The following is a 23,893-nucleotide window of genomic DNA, read 5'->3' on the forward strand; positions in this document are numbered from 1 at the left end:
TCTGGCCAAGACATCCCTAATTCTGGTGACTTGAAATATATATGTATACACTCTCCTTGCTTAGTTTGTTTTGGAGTCTTTGTATTGAAATTGTTTCATGAGGTTATCTAGCCCTCTGGATAAAATTAATACTTATCCCAATGGGGTTTATTTTCCTGTTGTCATTTTGAGAATGAAATGAAGTACACTAATTACCATCCTTTTTTTCAGCTGCATGAGTTACAAGACAGGAATATGGAGTGTCTGGGAATGTTACATGAGTCCCAAGAGGAAATAAAGGAACTTCGTAGTAGATCTGGCCCTGCTGCTCATCTTTACTTTTCACAGTCATATGGAGCTTTTTCTGGGGTGAGTTTTTCTGGGAAAGATGTTACATATTTAAGGAAACTTTTTAACATTAGATTGTCCTGAGAGTGATGTGGTTTCTGGTGGTATAAAGTATCTTGAGAAGAGAGAACATGGTTTGTCCTTGTTTCTGGAAGTCATTTATTCATTTAGGCTTTAATTTGTATATTTACATCTACCTTAATACTCTTACTTATGGTAGCCTTTCTTCTAATAGATGACCTTCCGGGTTTATTATAATATATGAGATGAACCCTAAGGAAATTAGGTTTAGGTCTGTGTACCATAGAGCTACTTAAACTTGGGTCATCCTTACCGTAGGCCCACCACATGCCACTTATTCAAATAGTACTCTGAACATCTAAAACCTATTTCAACAGATCTTAAGTCTCTTGGTATATTTCATGCTAGTTAGAGTGTAAGCCCCATGAGGGCAGGATTCATGTTTGTTTAATTCATCAATATATAGTATTATTTGAATTAAAGAGATTAATGAAAACTTGTGAGTTTATGCCAGAATTTATAATATTGGTTCAAAGAATTATTTTAACAGCCTAGTTTGTAAATACTTATAAGCAATTCTGTGAAATATTTTAAAAAACTGAAACTATAAATTATAGTAATTTTTTGAAGAATATGGGAGCAAGACTTTGGTTTTTAACTTTTTATTTTGAAATAATTTTAAACTTAGACTAATATTACAAAAATAGTACAAAAACTCTCATATATCATTCATCTAGATTCCCCAATTTTTAACATTTTACTACATTTGCCATATCATTCTGTTATATTTTTTCTGGACCATTTAACAGTAAGTTACAGAGACACCCTATTAACTCCTAATACTTCAGTGTGTATCTACCATAAACAAGGACACTCCTATGTAACTATGCTACAGCCGTCGAAGTCAGAAAACTGTCATTGATATACAATACTATCATCTCATCCATAGAGCCCTAAGTTTAAATTTTACCAGTTGTCCCAACAATATCCTTTGAAGGATATGTTGCATTTGGTTGTTTCAAAAGGCCTGTTTTACATGCCTTTCATTACCTTTGTAGAATGTCCTCAGTTTGGGTTTCTCTAATGTTTCCTCATGATTAGATTCAGGCAATTTATTTTTGGCAGAAATAATGCCATGTTCTTCTCAGTACACTGTAATAGGAGGCTCATGTTGTCTATTTATCCCATTACTGATGATGTTAAATTAACTTTACTAAGTTAAGGTAGTATCTGCCAACTTTTTCTATTCTAAAGTTAATGTTAATTGATAACTAATTAAATTAGTGTTGCTAATTAACTTTACAATGATGAAAATTGGCAGATGCTACCTTAGCCAAGTGATCAAAGTTACTATTTTGTGGGAAGATACTTTAAGACCTATTTAAATATCCTGTTTTTCTCAGCAAACTTTTATCTGCTAATTTTAACACCTAGGGATGGTTCATATCTGACTCAGTTTTTACTAAGACGATTGCCAAATGGTGATTTTCTAATTCCATCATTTTTTCAACATTTATTAATCAACATTTTTTTGTCAGAACCTTTCTGTCTCATTTATTTATTCATTTGTTCATTTAGTTATGTTCGTATGGACTCTTCCTATTTTAGTCAATGGATTACAGTCCATTATTACTAATTTTTATTTTGATACTTAAATTGTCACAGATATGGCCAGCGTGATCTCCTTTAAGTTCATCTTGCCCTTTTCCTGTCCCAGTCCTGGAGTCAACCATTTCTCCAAGGAGGTCTGGTTAGTTTTAATGAGGAATGATATTTAGAATTCAAGATCTGGGTCCTGTGTGTCCATTGCCACTAGAGTATCATTACTTCTAGTCCCTCTCAGCAGATAGAGCTAGAAAATATATGTATGTTCATGCATACACCCACTGAAACACATCCATATCTATGTTCCAATCCATATTTATGTTCATCTGTCTACATGTATTTAAAAACATGAGTTCACACCAGTATCTCCAATTCTAGCCATTGTCAGCCCAGCCTCACCGAGCATGGCACTCATGCTAGTTGAATCCTCATTTCTGACCAGGGAAAAGGAAAACTTGCTTATTTTTCCTTAATGATTTTTCTACATTATAAAAGCCATACATGTTTATTATAGAAAAGTTAGAGATTACAGAAAAGCAAAAAGAAATTGTGAAATACTGTCAAATCCTGACTTCCAGAGAATTATTATTGGCATCTCGGTTTATAGCCGTTCAGATCTTTTGGTTTTTTGTGTCTACATAGGTAATATATTTTGTTTATCATATTGGTTTTTCCCACTGCTCGCCTGTAAAAAGATATCATGAAAAAGAAGTTGGTTCTTGTTTAAAAGTTACATTTCCAGGGGCGCCTGGGTGGCTTAGTCGGTTAAGCGGCCGACTTCGGCTCAGGTCATGATCTCACGGTCCGTGAGTTCGAGCCCCGTGTTGGGCTCTGTGCTGACAGCTCAGAGCCTGGAGCCTGTTTCAGATTCTGTGTCTCCCTCTCTCTGCCCCTCCCCTGCTCATGCTCTGTCTCTCTCTGTCTCAAAAATAAATAAACGTTAAAAAAAAAAATTTTAAAAGTTACATTTCCAAAGTGCCTCTCTTTTTTTTTTTTTGCATTTTGGCCTGTGCCTATTTTCTTGTGTTTTCTTTTATTGTAACACCAAAAGTATTGGACCCTGGAGAGACTGTTAATTCATGTAAGGATAACCCATTTCTCCTAACCGTCTTCTTACATAATCAGTATAGGAATCTCACACTCTTTTTCTTAGGAATCCCTGGCAGCTGAGATTGAGGGGACCATGCGTAAAAAGTTGAGTTTGGATGAGGAATCTTCTCTCTTCAAACAAAAGTAAGTACAATCACATGTATTGTTACCCAGGCACTGGGATGGAATTAAAAAGAAGCCACAATCCAAAGTGATAGGTATTTTGAGAATTCAGTTGTAAATCTGCTTAGTATTCAGTTTTTTTCTCATAGTGCTGACATTTGGGTTTTTTTTACATATTTTTTAAATGTTTATTTATTAGAGAGAGAGCAGGCAAGCAGGGGAGAGGCAGAGAGAGAGAGAGAGAGAGAGAGGGAGAGAGAATCCCAAGCAGGCTTTGTACTGCCAGTGCAGAGTCCGATGTGGGGCTCAATCTCACGAACATGAGATCATGACCTGAGCTGAAATGAAGAGTCAGACATTTAACCAATTGAGCCCCAAGGCTCAATAGTGCTCACATTTGTGAGAGTGTTCTCTTGTTCTGAAGCTTATTTTCCAATAATTTCTCTTAAAATTTAGAGGCTAGTCGGGGTAGTTTTATTTTCAATGAATTGTACACACGTGTCTCTTTTCTAAAGCACTCCAGTGGTAGACAGTGGCAATAATGAATACTACTTCTTTTTTGACAGAGCCCAACAGAAACGGGTATTTGATACTGTCAAGGTTGCCAATGACACACGGGGCCGCTCTATCCCATTCCCAGCTCTGCTGCCCATTCCAGGGTCCAACCGTTCAAGTGTCATCATGACAGCAAAACCTTTTGAGTCTGGTTTGCAACAAACAGAGGACAAAACCCTCCTGAACCAGGGGGGCAACTCAGAAGAGGTTTCAGAGTAAGAAATATAGATCATGGCAGTTATCGTGTATTTCTTATGGCATTGACATACCAGATGCCCATACTTATATTCCAGCATTGTTCTGTGCTATTCCAAGGAATTTCTGGAACTGTCAGTTTTCATTCAGTAATGATGCCCATTAGCATTATTTGTAAGACAGATCATTGACTTCCTAAAAGTTTTTGGAGTAAAAAGGATACATTTAATTAAGTATATTCAAAACAGAAGTTGCATTGAAGTGTAAAATTCTTTACTACTTTCTTCTTCAGTGTGGCAAAGTTTGAATCTAAATCTTCATGTTCTAAGTCAGATTTTTTTGAATCTGTTTGGTCATTGGCAGTTTATGCATAGCATCAGTGACACTTTCTCATAACCCATGCTCATAATCTCAACTGCTTTGGTGCCTTTAGGATAAACAATAAACTTGAATACCTATTGAGGAAAAGTAGGTTGCTCTTAACTTCCTATTTGTTTAAGCTTAGACTTTTTCCAGCTTTCATTAATTCATCTTATTGAATTATAAATAACTAGAAATTAAACAGCATTACTGGAAAGTCACCTGAAGGCTTTCGAAAGATAGGTTTTTTGTACCTGAGAGAAATCTTCCTAATGCAGAAATCTATCCTAGGACATACCAAATACCCAACAAGTATTAGCTGCTCTCAGTAGTAGTAGTGGTGGTGGTGGTAGTGGTGGTGTTTTTACCATTATTGAATCCTCATTGTGGACTAGGAGCTAAATCTTATTTAATACTGTCAACAACCCTGTAGTGTAGGTACTATACCTTTTTAATTTACAGTTGAGGGAAGTGAGGCTCAACTCACTATGTAGGTTGCCCAGGGTCACTCCACATGAAGGTATTGGTCACATCACACTGTTGTAGGGTCACATTTCTGTAAACTACAGATTTGGTCCATGGATACACTTTGGTTCAAAAATAAAAATATTTGTGTTTCAAAAGAAGGAAATAAAGAAAGATTTCTCATCCTGGGTTTTCTATTGTATTTCAGTTTGTACCTACAGTAGCTTTGTATGTCAATACTGTGTCGTTGATCATAGTTATCTTAGGAAGAGATCAACAATCAGATCTCTGTGAATTCACATAGAGTAGCCAGGAGCAACTACAGTTTGGCTTGCTACTCTTTCTTTTGATATCAATTGTTAGATACCTCCGATTTCAAAAATATGGAAAAGGAACAAATGTGTTTACAGAACTATGAAAATATAGTATTTACAAATCTTGGGGGTTTTTTAAATGTTCTACAATATTCGTGGAGGATTACATGGCCTAAAGCAAATTTTTTCACATTTTATATTTTGAAATTGTTTGTTTTGCAGTTAATGGCATGTCATAGTTTAATGGGTTGCATTTTTTCTTTCTTAGTAGTACATAAAATAATGATACCTCTTGCAATCAATGGTTTTATAGATTCAATGGAATGTGATAATGTTTATTTTTCTGGCTACCTGAACTGAATTTATATAGTCATATCCGTAGTTTTATAAGTTAAGTGACTATACTTATGGTGAGCATTGAGTAATGTTTATAGTTCTCAAATCAATATATTATACACCTGAAACTACTGTAACATTGTATGTTAATTGTACTCCAAAAAAATTTTAAGTGAAATAGAAAAATTAGTAAACACCACATAATAACCAGTATGTTTTTATTTATCTGAAGTTGCTTGAAATGATCCATAAAAAATGACATGTAGTATTAGTGATTTTGGTTTATTGTTATTATTTCTGTATTATTGACACCTAAGAAAAAACACTTTGATATCTAAGAAAAAAACGCTTTGAATTTAATCAGTTTCTTAAACATTCACTATTGTAGAAAAGAGAAGTCTAGGTTGTGCTTCTCAACCTTACCCTTACAGATCTAGTCAGTGAATGATTTTCCCACAGGAACATTCAGAAGCTGGGTCAACCAGGACCCTCTGAAGATAGTGATTTGGCTACAGCACTGCATCGCCTTAGTCTGCGGCGACAGAACTACTTAAGTGAGAAGCAGTTCTTTGCTGAAGAATGGGAACGGAAGATCCAGGTTCTGGCTGACCAGAAAGAAGGGGTTAGTGGCTGTGGCACCCCCACAGAGAGCCTTGCCTCTCTGTACACCGACCAGTCAGAGATCACAGACCTCAGCAGTGCCAGTTGCCTTCGAGGTTTTATGCCTGAGAAATTACAAATTGTCAAGCCACTTGAAGGTAATAAATCAATAAGGGCCATTTGTAAGCCCTGTTGGTTATTGGCCTTTCCTCTTCCTGGAATTAAACTTTGTATTGTAATTATAAGAGGACTATGTACAGGAGATACTTTTATTATCCCTAAACCTCATTTGTGTGACAGTGTATTATAGTACTTTGTGGAAAAAGTGTGTGCAGAGATCTGCATTCTCCCATCATCAGCCATCAGTATTTTTTTAATATAAATGTGATGGAGAAAGAGCAGTCTTTTCTTTTGTCCTTAGCTAAGAAATATCATTGACGGCAGTTTTCATGGTAAAACAAATGGGATATAATAAATAAATGAAAATAATATAGGTGTAATACTTTATCTCTACCTTTCTATTCAAAAAAAGAGTTCCTTACCCAGGAAGTGTCATTTACTTAGAGATGTGTGTGTCTGGGTTGGATGGTTTTGTTTTTCCAGTTTTTGCTAATTTCTTTTCAGTTTTTGTTCTCTCCTAAAATAGAATTTGAATTCAAAGTAAATTTGTTTTATGGAATATTGATTACCTTCAAATGATTCTGTTATTATCATAAAAGAGTCTGCATTAGACAAAATTTTGAGTTGGTAATCTATAAGGAACCCTCAAACTCAAAAGTTCTATAAGTTAGTTTTATTCATTAATGATCAGTTCAGGTATTTGTCAGAGTTGCCCCCTTAGGATGAAATGTCTGTAGTGACATAATTAGACATTGCATCTCGTGCAGGTGCTTGGGGTGGTCATTTGCCAGAGTTCATAGATAAGAACCATAGGGATATATCTTCCTTTTAGCATCTCCTTCACTTTCCTACTCTGCCTGAGGAGCCTGGGGAAAGGAGAGTTATGAGCAGGATGGGGAAGAATACAAAAAATAAAACAAAACACTGAAATTCAGGTGTCTTTTAATTAGGAGCCTGGCTTTTGACTTCAAAGTTCATAAGCGTAGTTTCAAGCCAAGAAAGTATTGATTTTTGTTCACCTGGGAAAATACAGCCCCACCTCTGAGGTGCATATCTTATTTCTCATCACTACCTCAGCATCCTAGTTCCTATCAAGGGTGCTGCCTTGACTTTTTCACCCCTGCTTTAGGTGTCCTTTTTAAAGTTAACTTTTGAAATTGAAAGATTATTGTTCATACCTTTAGCATCTTGTCAGTCTTCCATAGAGAACTTCATACAAATTTTACCAAAACATTAAGACTGAATAAGTAGTTTTATTGTTAGCCTTAATATTTCACACATTATAATTTTAGCTTCTGTGTCAAGATTGAATACTTGTTGGGAAATTTAAAACATGCCTTGTTGTTTTGTTTGTTTGTTTGTTTGTTTGTTTGTTGGTTGGTCTTGCACGTTCAGGATCACAAACTTTGCACCACTGGCAGCAGCTTGCTCAACCAAATTTAGGAACCATTCTTGACCCACGACCAGGTGTCATCACTAAAGGCTTTACCCAGTTGCCCAAGGATGCCATCTATCACCTCTCAGATTTAGAAGAGGATGAAGAGGAAGGTATCACTTTTCAAGTGGAACAGAACCCTTCAATATCCAAGCCAGTAACAGGAATCTTCCTTCCACCCATTACTTCAGCTAGTGGTCCAGTTACAGGTAAGAATAGTGCTTGGTGAATGTAGTCCAATAATTTTGCATTCTGACTTAACAGTATGGTCACGTGACTACCTTGATTTAAATCTAACTGGAATGTACTCAGTCTTTAACATAAGAAAATAAAAATCTATAGCAATAGTGGCCCTTCTCATTCTACTTCTTAACCAGCCTGCATAAGTAGATTGGGTAGAGAGAAAGATCAATTCAGTCAGTGGTTCATAAACCTTTTGAGCTCAGGATCTCTTTACATCCTTAAAAAAAATTGAGAATTCCAGAGAGTTTGTCTTTGTGAGTTGTATCTATTGATATTTACCATGTTAGAAATCAAAACTGAGAAATTATAAAAATATTTATTAACTCATTTAAAAATAATAATTACATGCTAACACAAATAGTATGTTTTATGAAAAATAGCTGTTTCCTTTACATAGTGAGAAGGTATTGTTTTACAATTTTGTAAGCCTCTAATTTATGGCTTGAAAGAAGATATCTGGATTTTCATACAGCTTCTACATTCAGTCTATTATAGTATGTTGCTTTGCTTGAAGAATATAAAGAAAATGCAGGCTCACACAGAGGTGTAGGTATGAAAGGAAAGAGTATTTTAATAACCCCTTCAGGTATTTGTGAATATTTTTTTGATATTACACCAAAACTTGATAAGTAGCAGTTTCTTTGTAGCAATATGGAATCCAAAAACCTATCATACTTTGTTACATTAAAGTCTGTTGGTCTATCCTACACTTTGAATGCATCTTTTATCCATGCATGATTTTATAACTTCATGCACTAGTCATTTGGAAAATATTGGTTCTCTGAGTTATGCACATCTCTAAATGTTAACCTATTTCATTATATAATATATTAAAATTACATTACTATCACCACCTATGTCATCAGATAAGTCTTTTACTATTATGAAGCTTTAAAGCTCCCAGGGGTGGATATAAGTTCTGCAAAACTTGAATTTTCACTTGAAAGTGCAAGTGACAGCAAATCCTATAAGCCATTTTTATCTATTGAAGAGACAGGCTCGCTACCTTCATTTCCAAGGAAATTTCTGCCAGATAGCCAAGTCTGAATAACTAGTTTGTTAGTTGTTCTTTCAGTTAAAAATGGTGTTCCATGAGAAAATTTCAACTCAATTGCCCATGTGCTTTTTCCTCTAGATGACCATTGTATCTTGGTATGCATCAGAGTGCTTAATACTAACTTCCCATTTAATCACACAGAATTTAAGATACAAGGGTCAAGATTTAATAAGTAGTTTTTACTGCATCATCAAAGACGTTCTTGTGTGAATCTGGCTGCTTTTTTTTTTTTTTTTTTTTTTTTTTTGCTATGGTGGGTGAACAATAGTGAAAAATATTCACATAGCTTGGTGCCATTGCCTTGATTTGTGCTAAGGTGCCAGCACATTTGCTCACCATTGCTTTTGTACCAACCATGCAAATGCCAACCCAGTCAAAAAGGCAAATAGCATCTTAGGGTTGCTATGAAAGTAGTTTTGACCTGTGGATTCCCGTAAGGATCTGCAAACCACACTTTGAGAACTGCTGGAGTAGTTTGACTAGAAAGATTGAACTGACTAGATCTTGTTTGGGATGTTGGGGGCGGGGGAGTTAATGTACTTTTTCAGAATGTGTTTTTTTCTTATTTCCAAGCTATTTTTAATCCCTTTAAATTACAGTTTTAAAGTATTGAAGGATTCAACTATGTACTAGCCAGGTGATACTAATACAATATTTATGTATATTTCATTTCCAAATTTAGTGGTTTTTGTACAAAATACCCTTGATTAATGCTATATTATTAATAGTGATGAACGTCTTACATTATTAACCTAGTCTTTCAATTTTGTTTGATTCCACAAAAATCTCTACTTCAGTTGCAACTTCAAACCCAGGAAAGTGTCTGTCATGCACAAACTCGACATTCACCTTCACTACCTGTAGGATATTGCATCCTTCTGATATCACTCAGGTTACCCCCAGGTAAGGGGTCAGGGCAATTTGGGGCCTAAAATTTCTTTCCTTTTGAAAACTTTGTTTTCATGAATTTACCTTTAAAATTACTTTCATGTAAATCCCAGATTTTTAATTAATGTTCTATGATCATTTGTCTTTAGGATATTTTCACATTGTATCTTCTCCTTTGATCATTGTAACTCTTCAAAGTGGCAGGGCAAGTGAGTATGTATTGTGTAAGTGAAAAACTGAGACCGAGAAAGTCTAGGTAACTGGTCCAAGTCGGAGAGGTAGCAAATGACCCAACTGCAGCCCAGAGTAAGCCAAGCTCTAAGATTTGAGGGACTAGTCCTCAGCACAAGACTCCCCTCACTTCTGACACCACTTGCAAGTTCACAGGGTTCCCAGAACCATTCTCGGGTTTCATAATTTGCTAGAAGGACTCACAGAACTTTCTGAAAACATGATGTCCGTGGCTGCTATTTATTACTGGGAATGGATATAGGTTAAAATTAGCCAAAAGAAGAGATATAATAGGTCAGAGTCTGGGAGGGTTCCACATGAAAAGTTTCCCTTGTCCTTAGGATTTATTACTTTCTAGCATCGATGTGTGATAGTACATGCAGAATATTGCCAACTAGGGAAGCTTACCCAAGCCTCAGTGTCCAAATTTTTTATTGAGGCTTTAGTGCATAGTCTATTGGTTGATTGATTGATTACCCATTGAGCTCACTTCCAGATCCAGTGACCTAAAGTCCCCACCTTAAACCACATGGTTGTTCTCTCTGGCATGGCTAGTCCCCTCCCTGAAACTATTGGGTGTGGCCAGGCTCACCCCAAGATCTAGTGTGGCCAGCTTTCATCCTGAGCAAAGACACTTCTATCAGACATGGCATAGATTACTTTCCAGAAGCTTGAGGACAAAAGCCAGAACCCTTTGGGCAAGGCCAAATTATTTACTACATAGGCTAGAACATGAATATTCTAACACATAATTGAGGGATCTTATTCAGCCATATTGCTGCTATTTCTGGCCCACCAATTCCCAAAAGAATTGAAGGTACTTTTCAAAGGTATAGAGAACATTGCAGGGATAATGTTAACTAGAAGTAGAGGAGAAAAATGAAGCAAAGAGGAATCAAAGGTAAGGATATAAAATGGATAGAATAAAATTAGTATACAAGTTGTAACATAAAGTCTTATATACTTGCTAGTGTGAACCATGTATCTGAGTCTTAACTTTCTAGCTGCCATTGTAGAGGGAAATAAGATTATGATTTACAAGGTATGTAAGAGCAAATCAATTATTTCGCAAAGCATTTGGCTTTCATCCAATAAAAATCTCAGTATAAGTCTGTAATGAACAGGCTTATGTGCAATTTTTCTACTTTGTTCTTATAGTCAACAAGATAACAAGTTTATAGAATTGGTTCCTGGGAAGACTCTCAATACAAGTTGATACCATCATATGAAGTGTACAGTTTGGGAAAGGACTGGCAGTTCTACAGTAAAGTAGGGACAGGGAGGTGGGAAACTAGGAATAGTCTGTAGATGGCATCGGATTAGAGATTCTTAGTTGGACTTGTTTAATCAAGAAGCCAAATATGTTTTTAGTTTATTTCTTTTATAGTAGTTGGTACTTTAGAAAGTTCAGTAATAAATTATGAATTTTAATAATTTTGTTCATAATCATTAGAATTTTGTTATCTTGATATACTGAGTATTTTATGTTAAGTGAAAGTTTGTCTATTAAATACTGGTAACATTTGCTTAAGGGAGGAAAATTGTCTACAGAAGTCACTTCTCCATTCTATCACCATTTCCTCGAGTACATGATTTCTTAGTTTTTTTCTTCCTTTCTAACAAAACATAAAATAAGAAAGTTTCTAATAGTTGTTAAAGCTTTTAATTATTTTTATTTTCCAAGAAACGTATGTTCTAAGTCAAGGTTAAGAAGTATTTGTTCCATGGGTATCCTTATACTACTTTTGTTTGGAATTAACATTCTTGAAAATGGACATTTAAAAAAATATTTTTTTAAAGTTTATTTATTTTTGAGAGAGAGAGCCAGAGCATGAGCAGGGGAGGGGCAGAGAGGGAGGGGGACACAGAATCTGAAGCAGGCCCCAGGCTCCGAGCTGTTAGCACAAAGCCCAACACGGGCTAGAACTCATGAACCGTGAGATCATGACTTGAGCTGAAGTCGGACGCTTAACCGACTAAGCCACCCAGGTGCCCCAAAAATGGAAGTTTAATCACTTCAACTTTTATTAGTTCTTAGTAATATAAAATTGAAAGATTAAAAGGAAATAAATTTCTCTTTAGAAGAGCGTCTTAGGTTTAATATAAAAGATTATATTTTCTAAAAGGTTGGAGAATTATTTACTTATGGATTGTTGTCTCTGGTGTCTTTCACTTTATAGAATGTATATAGTAGTAAAAATTTCTGAAGTTTACTTCCTTTAATATTTTAAAGTTTTTTTGCTTTCAATTTTATTTTATTTTATTTTCAGCTTCACAGGTGAATTCTATGAATTATTTTTTTAAATATAATTTATTGTCAATTAGCTAACACACACATGAAAAGATGCTCATCAGGGAAATACAAATCAAAACCACATTGAGATACCACCTCACATTGGTTAGAGTGGCTAAAATTAACAACTCAGGAAACAACAGATGCTGGTGAGGATGTGGAGAAACAGGAACCCTCTTGCACTGCTGGTGGGAATGCAAAATGGTGCAGCCACTCTGGAAAACAGTGTGGAGGTTCCTCAAAAAATTAAAAATAGAATCACCCTACGACCCAGCAATAGCACAACTAGGAATTTATCCAAAGGATACAGGAGTGCTGATTCATAAGGGCACATGTACCCCAATGTTTATAACAGTGCTTTCAACAATAGGCAAATTATGGAAAGAGCCCAAATGTTCATCAACCAATGAATGACTAATATTTTAATTTCTTTTATTTCTTTTTTTTAAACTTTTTTTTAATGTTTATTTATTTGAGAGAGAGAGTGAGTAGGGGAGGAGCAGAGAGAGAGGGTGACACAGAATCCGAAGCAGGCTCCAGGCTCTGAGCTGTCAGCACAGAGCCTGACGCAGGGCTCAGACCCACGAACCGTGAGATCATGACCTGAGCCAAGTCAGACACTTAACTGACTGAGCCACCCAGGTGCCCCTAATTTCTTTTATTTCTATCATAAAATTTAGTCATATTCCCAAAAATATATATTTTGAGTTAAAATTTAAGAATAAAGTTAGAGTACAGTAAACTTTTTCATAACCTATGAAAAGAAGTATGTTTCATTGTTACAAATTACAAATAATTAACCAGTCATTGAAGTAACATCAAAAGTCTTACTCTTCAGATCTTTCCACAGAGTTTAGTTATTGATACATTGCCTGTGCCTCTATATTTACTGTGGATAACTAATGTGATTACTTTAAATACTGTTTAGAAATTACTTTTATTTTTAAACCTCTCTTTTCTTTCTCTCTCTTTCTTTCTTTCTTTTTTTTTTTTCTTTTCAAAGTTCTGGGTTCCCTTCATTATCCTGTGGAAGTGCTGGTAGCAGTTCATCAAACACAGCGGTGAATTCTCCTGCTATGTCCTATAGACTCAGCATTGGTGAATCTATTACCAACAGACGAGATTCTACTATAACATTCAGCAGCACCATGAGCTTGGCCAAACTTCTACAGGAACGAGGCATTTCTGCTAAAGTGTATCACAGCCCAATTTCAGAGAACGCCCTCTTCCAGCCTGTCCCTAAATCCCTGGCTATTCCTTCCACACCACCAAATTCACCATCTCACTCACCCTGCCCTTCTCCTTTACCCTTTGAGCCTCGAGTGCATCTCTCTGAAAATTTTTTGGCCTCCCGACCAGCTGAAACATTCCTCCAGGAGATGTATGGTTTGAGACCTTCCCGGAACCCTCCTGATGTTGGCCAGTTGAAGATGAACTTAGTGGACAGGCTAAAGAGACTGGGGATAGCCAGAGTAATCAAAACCCCTAATGCACAGGAAAACGGAAGAAGCCAAGAGGCAGAAATTGGTCTTCAAAGACCAGACTCTGCTATTTATTTAAATTCAGGTAGCAATTTATTGAGTGGACTGAGGAGGAATCAGAGTCTTCCAGTCATGATGGGTAGCTTTGGCACGCCTGTATGCACATCCTCGCCAAAAATGGATGTCCTGAAGGAAGACTGAAGTTCAGCAATTAACTGATCTCTTAAACAAATTAGCACATGAAGGATAGATTTGCACTGATACATGTAGTCTGGTCTGACTGAGAGACAAGGAATGTTGCAGATGGATTGTGAATGTGGAAAGGGGAAGTGGAAGAATGGAAACAAAATTGAGATGAGCCCCTAATGAATGAGGTCTAATAAATTGCAAGTATAGATGAATGAGTCATGAGTGTTTGGAGGCAGAAAAGGAAGAAAGGTTTAATATACTCCTTCAGTTGAATGTTCCTATCTTGAAAATAAAAAGTGACTAGACAATAAATTCAGTAATACCGAAATATGCCAGAGATACTAAACTTGCTAGAACATTTATTCCTAGTAAACAAAAGCAGGAAGAACCCAGGTTAGGAGATGGGAAGAAAAAGGGAGCAGCCTTGACCATTGCCTATAAAAAGCTGTACTGCAGGGTTGTTGAGGTAAGCCCTGTCTGTTACTGAGACAAGGAAGATGCTTTTATGTTTTACCCTGTTAATGTCTGGATAAATTACATATCCATCAAATGGTATGTACACAGCATTAGCAAGCAAGGAATTTTATCTTTTTCATAAAATCAGAATAGTGGAGACTCTCTTTTTGCTTTCCGTTTTCAAGCCTTTGAGCCACTGGGAGCCCAAACCACCCAAATTCCTTTTGTATTTGTGATTAATAAAAATTCATTTTTAAATTTGTATTTTTATACAACACCTCCCAAAAAACAACATGAATTGGGGGATAAGGATGTCCTTTAAGAAGGAAAATATGGGTAAGTTGGAACCAAGGAAACTTGTTTTCAAAATATTTTATTTAGATAAGTACAGTGGCCAAGAAATATGAACATAATTACATGGCTTTCAAATTTCCTTGGAGACTGGAAGGGGTTAAACCAGAAGTGCAATCAATAGGAATTAGGGAATGTTGTGTATTTATGTCTGTACGTTTTTTTGTAAGTAAAGTTAGTTGCAACTAAACTTTTTCCAAAGTGCTATGCATATTTTTCATTAAAGATGACATGTATTTGCACAAAATTTCTCAGGCATATTAAATTATTATAAGCTGAAGTAAAACCCAGGTGCTTGCTTTGAGATTGTGGTTTTTTTTAATTGTAAAATTAAAATACATCGTCTTTTTCTTGGTATCTGTAGAATTAGAGAATGAACTTTTTAATGGGGAAGTCAAAGTTTTTGCTTTTTTCTGGGAATCTTTTTTTTTTTTTTTTTTTTTGGTACAGATTCTATGAAATGGCAAAGTGAAACTCGGGAATTCGGTTTCAGCATTCATCAGTGTGACACAAGGCTGTGAATTGGGAAGAAACAGATCTGTTTTACAAACTGTCGCTAATCAAGGCCTATTCCTCATCATGACATGGCTTTCTCTAGGCAGTACAGTTCAGAAAAAAAAAAACAAACATTATATGAAAGGCATGATAGAGAAGAGATGAGGGTGGAGGCTAATTATTTTGTTATTAAAAATGGGAGGCATATTACGTGATCTTTTTGGTGGTTAATTTGCAAATGTTTTGCTCCTTACTTCTGACTTAACCGGAAGGCAGTTTTGTGAAGCATTCTTGATGAGAGTCTTGCTCTGATTCCCATCGATACACCTATTCTCATGCCTGCAGAGGATCCTTCCTTTCTCCTCTTGTGGTGCCTCTCCTACATAAAGAGCTGTGTGTTCAAAAGGGTAGAAAAACCCACATGTGTGCATGGTAAGAATGTGTGAGTTTACCATACTTTTTAGAAGCTTAATAAAACTTTTCTAAATTTCTTAAAAACAGAAAGTGAAAGTGCCCTCTCCACCTTCTCTCCGCTTTTGTCAGTCATGCTGAGATCAGCAGACCTTACATTAACATGTTCAGAAAGGATTCTAGCAGGTCTCCCATAAGTGAACATAAGTGTCCCTGAATGTGGTAGGCATTAACCAGAAGAATTCCATGTTTAAAGATGTTTAAATTTCCAGAATATTCCAATTCACTTCTAAAAAATAGTATTTGAGTTCTACTTCATAAAATAACTCTGGGGTCCTTATTTTAGCAAAGTCTTAAAGCTTTTTATTTATTCTCTAAGAAAATAATCTTGCTGTTGCCAGTTTCCAAGAAACATCGGGAAATGGGTAAATGTACAGCCAGAGAGTAGTACAAAGTTATGAAATTATCAGATTTATGTATACTATATAAGTAGCTGTAAACTAAGCTAGATTTTGGAGTGTTCTGTATAATTAGTATACTTTTTTAATAACTGATGCTAAAATGATCATTTTGGAGGCAGGGTGAGGGCATATTCACAGCCAAATAAGCACATCTAATTGAAGTTTCAGTTTTTGAAAACTAGATTGATGTTACTGTTTCACCAGAAACATAATGATTTGTATACTGGCGCATGCTTGTCTCTAAAAATGAATGTTTTGAAATTGGGTTTTACTGTTTTTAAAGATTCCATCTAAAATCATTTTTGGTACAGCCTGAGAATCTCTATTCTAACAAAAGTGTGCAAATTATAGGAAGAAGACCTGGAGCCTTGTAGTAAGTTTCTCCTCACTTTATCTGTTACACTTGAGTACTGTTCACATTTTAGTTTTTCTGTATCAACTGTGTATGTACTTTTATGCCAATATAAGAAACTCCAATCTTTTTTTTCTCCTTTAGGAAGATTCTCAGTGATTATACCTCAGGTATTTCTAAGTATCCTACTCTCTATAGGAGGGATACCTTCGTGGGCTCAGAATGAAAAGTTTCCCTGAATTATGATGATCTCAAATCTTACGTAATAGCCTTAGGTGTTGGTCTTAGGGAGAACTTCATGACCATCGTTAAAGTAGCTGTTGGTTTTTTTTTAAGTTTTATACTCTGTGTTCTTGATTTGACACGAATGAACAGACTTTGGCAAAGGGAGGAAATAAGAGGCAGCTCACAACAAGAGCCTATTCTCTATAAAAGGTGTATTTTGTACAGTATTCATTCAAAGTCTGCTATTTTTTTTTTTTTTTGACCGTTCTGATACTTGGTTACTAATATTGACTTTTGATATCTGGAACTAGAGCTCTCAAGTGGTTAATGGCCCACCCCTTTGATGTCAGATGCCCACAGGCCTGCAGTCCCAAGTGCAACACCACAGTGTCTACAGCTGAGTGGTTGCATTGTGGAGCATAGCTGCCCAGGAGTGGTGTTGGAAGTGCCCTCTGGGGCAGCCAGGGAAATTCTATTGTTTGATATCTAGGGCTTGACTTTGTCAAACAGCTCTTTGTGCACCTACCTTTGCTTTGTCAAATGTAAATCAGATAATAAACATGAATATCTTCTTAAATTTTTGTCTTTCGGTGTTTTTGTCCCAGTGCTCTTCACAGATTATCCTGCATTGAGGCTTTCCTTTCCATTATGTTGGTTTTGGTACAGAAGACAACCTCTGTTTGCCAAAGCAATACAAGAAAAACCAATTATAAGTCATATGTAGTAAACAGGTCTTATTTTCTGAGATATGTTTAAAAAGAATAAAGGGAGTGTTATATATGCCATATTGTTTCCTTAGCAAAGTAACAGCAACAAAACATCATTGCAGATCTTTAATTTGAAAAAGACCAAAGCAATTCTTTTCCTATAGTCCACAATTTACTGTTGATACTCTTAGCTATTTAGAAACTGTTTTCAGCAGACAGTCTCTCCTTTGCTGTCCTGCCTGCGCTCCCTTGTGGTGTATTCAGTTAACTTCTTTCTCTTTTGTTCTGCTTTGGGTGAATGCTTTCACTGCCCATGCCACTGGCCCCACCCAATTGTAGCACCCCATATTTGGTGAGCCTCTGCTGGCCCAGGACTCTTACTGGATTCCTTAGGAATCCTCGGGACTTTCCCTCCTCAGTGGACCAATTCTAGTACCCCTTGGGAAACTGACAACCTCTGGCAGAGGTTACTCCTCAGTGAGGATCAGAAGACCCACGGGGAGCCCACTGGACTGTCCTTGCCCAAAAGAGTGATGGATTTTCCCTCTTGTCCTTCATAAGGACCCTTCCCTCCCTCTCCTTTCTCTTTTTAGCCCTTTGGTCGTCTAACCCTAGTACTCCTCAGACAACTGAAGATCTCTGGCCAGGGCAACTCCCCGGTATGGTCTAAAGGTGTGAGGATGAACAAGTCAGACTGCTGGTGCCTGTGAGGGCAATGGACCCCTTTCTTCTCCCCCAACTCTGTCTCTTCTTAGGTCTCTATTCCCAACTTGCTTATTTTGGAATTCCCCCCTCCCTTTTTTGTTCCCACAGATCCAGCTGCCATCTTGATCTATAGCAAAACATATTCCTGTGCATCTGAATGGTGAGTCCTTCCCTCTCCTTTTTTCTGACCCTGACTGGCCACCTCATGTCCAGCTTTCTCTGTTACAGGGACACCCCAGCAGGGATTGCTGTTGCCACTTGCTGCAACCCTCTCCTTGGTGGAACACCCCAGTAGAGTCGGTTGCCCCATTTAAGGTCCAGTCCTTTTTCAGTTCATTGGGATGCCCTAACTGAAATCGTAACCACGAATTGGAGCTCCATTCCCTGTGGTGGAGCACCCCTTTGGGAATCAACAGTCAGTCTTTTTGACTGTGAGACAAACCCCCCTCTATCCCTTTGGACTCACCCTTGGGCTATATTCTTAAGAACTGGAATAAATTTGACACCCAAATCCTGAGAAAAATGTCTCATCTTTTTTAATGTAATATTTCCTGGCCTTAATAAAAACTCCCAGATCAAAAGGTATGACCTGTTCATGGCATCCTTTCATATAATACTACTTTCCAGCTTGACCTCTTTTGCTGGAATTCCTCCAAATGGCCAAAAGTCCCATGTATTCAAGACTTCATGGCATTGTCCCCAAATCCCAATCTCTTCAATAACTGTAGAATGTGTCTTGCTTGGTTTCATGGCCATCTGACCCTGTGGAAGGCTATCAAACCTGAAACTTTGAGGTATGCTAAGTTAAATGATAAGTTGAATTGAATTCATTGGATATCTAAGTCTTTTCCAAATAAGGTAAAATACTAAAGCAATGGTTATTAAATATAGGTTTATCTTCTTTTGATTTCTTCTTACAGAGAAACTAAAGATATTTGGGTCTGTTGGAAAACATGTTTTGTTTCTTACTGAAAGTTCTATGGGGGCACCTGAGTGACTCAGTTGGTTAAGCATCCAACTCTTCAGCTCAGATCATGATCTCAAGGTTCATGAGTTTGAGCCCCACATTGGGCTCTGCACTGGTGGCATGGAACCTGCTTAGGATTCATTCATTCATTCATTCATTCTCTCTCTCTCTCTCTCTCTCTCTCTCTCTTTCTCTCTCTCTGACTCCTCCCCCATGCTTGCTCTCCATCTCTCTCTCTCAAAATAAATAAAAATAAACTTTAAAAAAAAGATTGTACTATGAAAAATGCATGTTCCTAAAAATCATGAAATATATTTATAAATTTGCCAGTCTAAAGAATTCTAATGTAATAGTTCACAACTGGTTACTATTTAATTATCACTGGAGACTAAAGTTCTAAGAGTTAGAATTCTGCTGTATGTAATTAAGACTAATGGAAATGATAAGGAAAGCAACTCTGTGTAGGAAAGTAGGAGACGTGTAAGAAAGGTATAAGGAATGAGAACATGTTTTTGTTTAGGGGAAAAAGAAGGTAATTTTGTCCTAAAATGAGACTACTTGTTTGGAGAGAAAAGACTTAGAACAAAAATCTGAATGCAAAAAAGTTGTAGAAGATCTGTGAAGTCAAAGCTCTAGAAAAGAATTTTATGTGTGGTCAGGACAAACTAAGGTTGAAATGAATAGGTTTTGAAAGTACACTGGTATGCGATTAAAATTCTCCTTTTCTGTTAGAAGACAAAGTTTCCTCAGATTGTTGGTCTGCTCTTGATAAGAAAATGAAACAAAGTTGTTTTTTTCTTTTCTTTAGCTGCCCAGAAAACCAAAGTTTTTATGTTGTATCTTTATCAGTTCTTTAATGATCTATAATTCTGTTTGGTATGTGCTTTAAAACTTTCTAAGGGTTTTAATAAACTTCCCATAGGTTTAAGTTGTAAATGAAGTGGGTTTATTTTGTTTTTGTTTTTTACTAATTAGGCTTGTTTATTTGGTATGTTAAGTTACTTGGGAAGCACTGTCAAATAAATGATGTTAAGCCTTAGGTTGTATTGTATGGGTAAATGCTATAACTGTCTTAGAAACTACATAAAATCCCTAAAGTTTTAATATGTTCTCTCATAAGGTCATTACTTGAAGTATTGAAATGTTCTGTGCCACAGAAATAACTGGATTTCCTTGTCAGTTACATTATAATGAACTCTCAGATCTTTAACCATGTCCATTTCTAAGGGTTTTTTTTTTTTTTTGTCATTTATAGTTATTGTTCTGATGCTCTTGCAAAATGAGTTTTTTCTGTAAAGAAATTCATGAAAAGGACTTTTGCAGGGGACAAGTACAGGTATTTGATATCTTTAAGATTGTAAAACTGAACTGGGTAAGAATTTCCAGAACTAACAAAAAAAGCTGCATCCAAATAACTAGAATTAATAACATGGGACTGAACGAATTATGGAAGATTATAGTTTTTGTGATTTTTGTTTGAAGCATTGCTAGTTCTCTAATGTTTGCTCTTCCAGATTGAGAAAGTTTTCTCTTAAAATATCTATGACTTACAGAAATGTGATAAAGTAGTCCTTTAAGGACAAATCGAAACATTTAACTCTTCTCCCTACCTGAACCCTCTGAAATTCAGAAACTCTTAGTATTCTTTGTTCCATGGCAATTATAATTAGTTGCATAAGTTCAATGAGAATCTATTCTCCTTGCAACAAGACACCATTGGAAACACTGGTTATATTACCAAGGCTTTCACTGGAATGTCATATTTGCAAGAGACATGCATAGACTCAGATATAACCAGACTGCTATAAGGAATTAAGGTTGACTTTATGAAGCCGGTAGAGTCCCATGGGAATGTTGGCCTGATACCTTGCTTCCAGAGTTCTCAGCAGCCTTATCAAGTAAGTAAGGAACATCACTTCCTGGCAAGGGCAGGAGCCTCAGGATATTTTGGGGATCTCAAGAAGAGGAATTTGCCCAAATCTACAGGTATTGCAGGCGTGTCTGATGGCAAGTATTTGGCTTGGCTTCTGGCTTCAAGAGTGTATTAAAAGTTCAAATCAGCAAAACTAAAAGGCAACCAATAGAATGGGAGAAGATATTTGCAAACAACATAACAGATAAAGGGTGAGTATCCAAAATCTATAAAGAACTTATCAAACTCAACACCCCCCCAAAAAAATAATCCAGTGAAGGAATGGGTAAAAGACATGAATAGACAGTTCTCCAAGGAAGACATCCAGATGGCCAACCGACACATGAAAAAATGCTCAACATCACTCCTCATCAGGGAAATACAAATCAAAACCACAATGAGATACTACCTCACACCTGTCAGAATGGCTAACATTAACAACTCAGGCCACAACAGATGTTGGTGAGGATAAGGAGAAAGAGGATCCCTTTTGCATTGTTGGTGGGAATGCAAGCTGGTGCAGCCCCTCTGGAAAACGGTATGGACGTTCCTCAAAAAACTGAAACGAACTACCCTACAACCCAGCAATTGCACTACTAGGTATTTATCCAAGGGATACAGGTATGCTGTTTCAAAGGGGCACATGCACCCCAATGTTTATAGCAGCACTATCAACAATAGCCAAAATATGGAAAGAGCCCAAATGTCCATCAATGGATGAATGGATAAAGAAGAAGTCGTATATATATATATATATATATATATATATATATATATATATATATACACACAATGGAGTATTACTCGGCAATCAGAAAGAATGAAATCTTGCCATTTGCAACTACGTGGATGGAATTGGAGGGTATTATGCTAAGCAAAATTAGTCAGAGAATGACAAATATATGACTTAACTCATATGAGGACTTTAAGACACAGAACAGATGAACATAAGGAAAGGGAAGCAAAAATAATATAAAAACAGGGAGGGAGACAAAACAAGAGACTCTTAAATATGGACAACAAACAGGGTTACTGGAGGGGTTGTGGGAGGGGGGATAGGCTAAATGGGTAAGGGACATTAAGGAATCTACTCCTGAAATTGTTGCATTATATGCTAAGTTGGATGTAAATTTAAAAAATAAATTTTGAAAAATAGTGAAAAAAAAAGTGCATTAAAAGTTGAATCTCAAGATTCCTTATGAAAAGTTCCAGCAGGGGCACTTGGGTGGCTCAGTTGGTTAAGCAATCAACTCTTGATTCCAGCTCAGGTCTTGATCTCATGGCTCGTGAGATCGAAACCCCACGTCCAGCTCTGTGCTGACAGCACAGAGCCTGCTTGGGATTCTCTCTCTCTGTCTCTCTCTACCCTTACCCTGCTGACGTGTATACTCTCTGTCTCTCTAAATAAATAAACATTTTTTTAAAAAAGAAAAATAGAAAAGTTCCAGCAAAGCAAATTTTAAAAAGGTCTATATGATCAATCTCTGTTCTTGCTGAGCTTATGTAAATAATTAGGCCAAGTTCATTAAAATTGGACTTGTTTCTTAAATGAATTAGTCTTGATTTGACTACTTCTAGAAATAAGTGTGAATTTAGAGAGAAATTATATTTTAATAACACACTTCTGCAGATGTTGAATTCTAGGTCTGATTGTCTTTAAATGTTTGTTGTTTACCTAAGCTAGACAACTTGAGATAAACTTCAGAGAAAGTGTCACAATAGCTCATGTATAGACAGTCTTCATGCTTGTTATTCTGTGGGGATAATAACAGAATAATGGGCATATGGTTATTTGAACTGGAAAATGGGATGGACTCCCTAAGAATTGTTTAACCCAACCATCACCTTAACAAATTCTGTATGTCTGGGATGACAAAATTGCTCCTTAAGAGCCAGAATGGACTCCACTCCATGGGGTTAAATATGGACTTATGGAAATAATTGATGGCCCCACTTCCCTTGTGATTGGATTGGATGATGTACTTGGGGATGCCCATACCCCCAGACAGGTCTTCTCCCACTTGCCAGTGATTCCTCATAATTGGGATATTGTTAAGGTTAGACATCAAATAAAGAGGGCTCCCTTAGCCTTATTTGTCCCAAGAGCTGCCTCTATTGATATAAAATTGCAAAAAGAGGCTTTAGCCAAACATACGGCAGCCACATTTAACTAAGCCCAACATGCCGTCACCAATAAATTCAAAAGGTAGCCCTCCAAAACCAAATGGCCCTTGATATCCTGACTGTATCTCATGGAAGAATCTACTATCCCTCTATTCTATTATCCTATTATTTCTATTATTCTGCCTTATTAAAACAGAATGTTATGCTGCTCCAGATTACCACATTAATGTGACAGGATTACTAGAAGACATGAATACTCAAAGTGGCACTTTAAAAGATCAATCTGTCTCTTCTTTAATTGGTTAAACTCCTGGACTGGAGGAATATTTTGGTCAACTATCAAAGGCCTTTTATTCAGGCTTCCTTTCTCATAATAATAATAATCTTATTTCATTGTTTTTTCTGATGTCTCTCCACCTGGTGCCAAGATTCCTTCACTGCCTTAACTTTAAGCCAACAAATGACCCTTTCTACTCAGAAATTCATGTATGTTGTCTACCTTGGATTCAGCTGCCTCTGCCTTTCATAATTCCTACATATAAATTCCCAACTCACCAATGTTGACCCATAGGTAGAGACATCTCGGTGCCCCTCATTTAGCAGAAAGAAGCCACTAAAGATAAGACCACCCAAATGCCAAAGATTTGTTATTGTCAGTCTATCAGGGAGGAATACAGAGGCCCCTTTTAGGAACAGCTTGAGCAAGGCAAAAGGGCTCACAGCAATCACCAAGCTGAATGCAAAGAGTCTCATTAAGCATCCCACCTTGAAATAGCCATAGGCCCTAACTGATCAATTAC

The 23,893-nt window shown here is 36.6% G+C and overlaps 2 protein-coding genes across 4 annotated transcripts in view; both read left to right on the forward strand.

The window, feature by feature from the left end:
• The window catches only part of TRAK2 (trafficking kinesin protein 2), a 71,339-nt gene extending 54,084 nt beyond the window's left edge, over positions 1 to 17,255 (forward strand). For 2 of the 3 annotated variants that reach the window (XM_019439191.2, XM_019439192.2), the window contains 7 exons: positions 211 to 348; positions 3,107 to 3,186; positions 3,732 to 3,935; positions 5,850 to 6,148; positions 7,506 to 7,754; positions 9,643 to 9,748; positions 13,261 to 15,038. In XM_019439191.2, coding sequence (XP_019294736.1) covers positions 211 to 348; positions 3,107 to 3,186; positions 3,732 to 3,935; positions 5,850 to 6,148; positions 7,506 to 7,754; positions 9,643 to 9,748; positions 13,261 to 13,939 — 1,755 coding nt within the window. In that variant the 3' untranslated portion in view covers positions 13,940 to 15,038. Of the gene's footprint in view, positions 1 to 210; positions 349 to 3,106; positions 3,187 to 3,731; positions 3,936 to 5,849; positions 6,149 to 7,505; positions 7,755 to 9,642; positions 9,749 to 13,260; positions 15,039 to 15,184 lie in introns of those variants that run through there. The other variant, XR_002077145.2, reaches the window with a different exon arrangement.
• The window catches only part of FLACC1 (flagellum associated containing coiled-coil domains 1), a 60,727-nt gene continuing 46,523 nt past the window's right edge, over positions 9,690 to 23,893 (forward strand). The window contains exons 1-2 of the mRNA XM_053906390.1: positions 9,690 to 9,748; positions 18,199 to 18,250. The gene's annotated coding sequence lies outside the window, so the exon portion shown is untranslated. The remainder of the gene's footprint in view (positions 9,749 to 18,198; positions 18,251 to 23,893) is intronic.

This window comes from Panthera pardus, unplaced genomic scaffold (assembly GCF_024362965.1).
Source record: "Panthera pardus isolate Hobbes unplaced genomic scaffold, ASM2436296v1 HiC_scaffold_10, whole genome shotgun sequence".
In the NCBI taxonomy this organism is placed as follows: domain Eukaryota; kingdom Metazoa; phylum Chordata; class Mammalia; order Carnivora; family Felidae; genus Panthera; species Panthera pardus.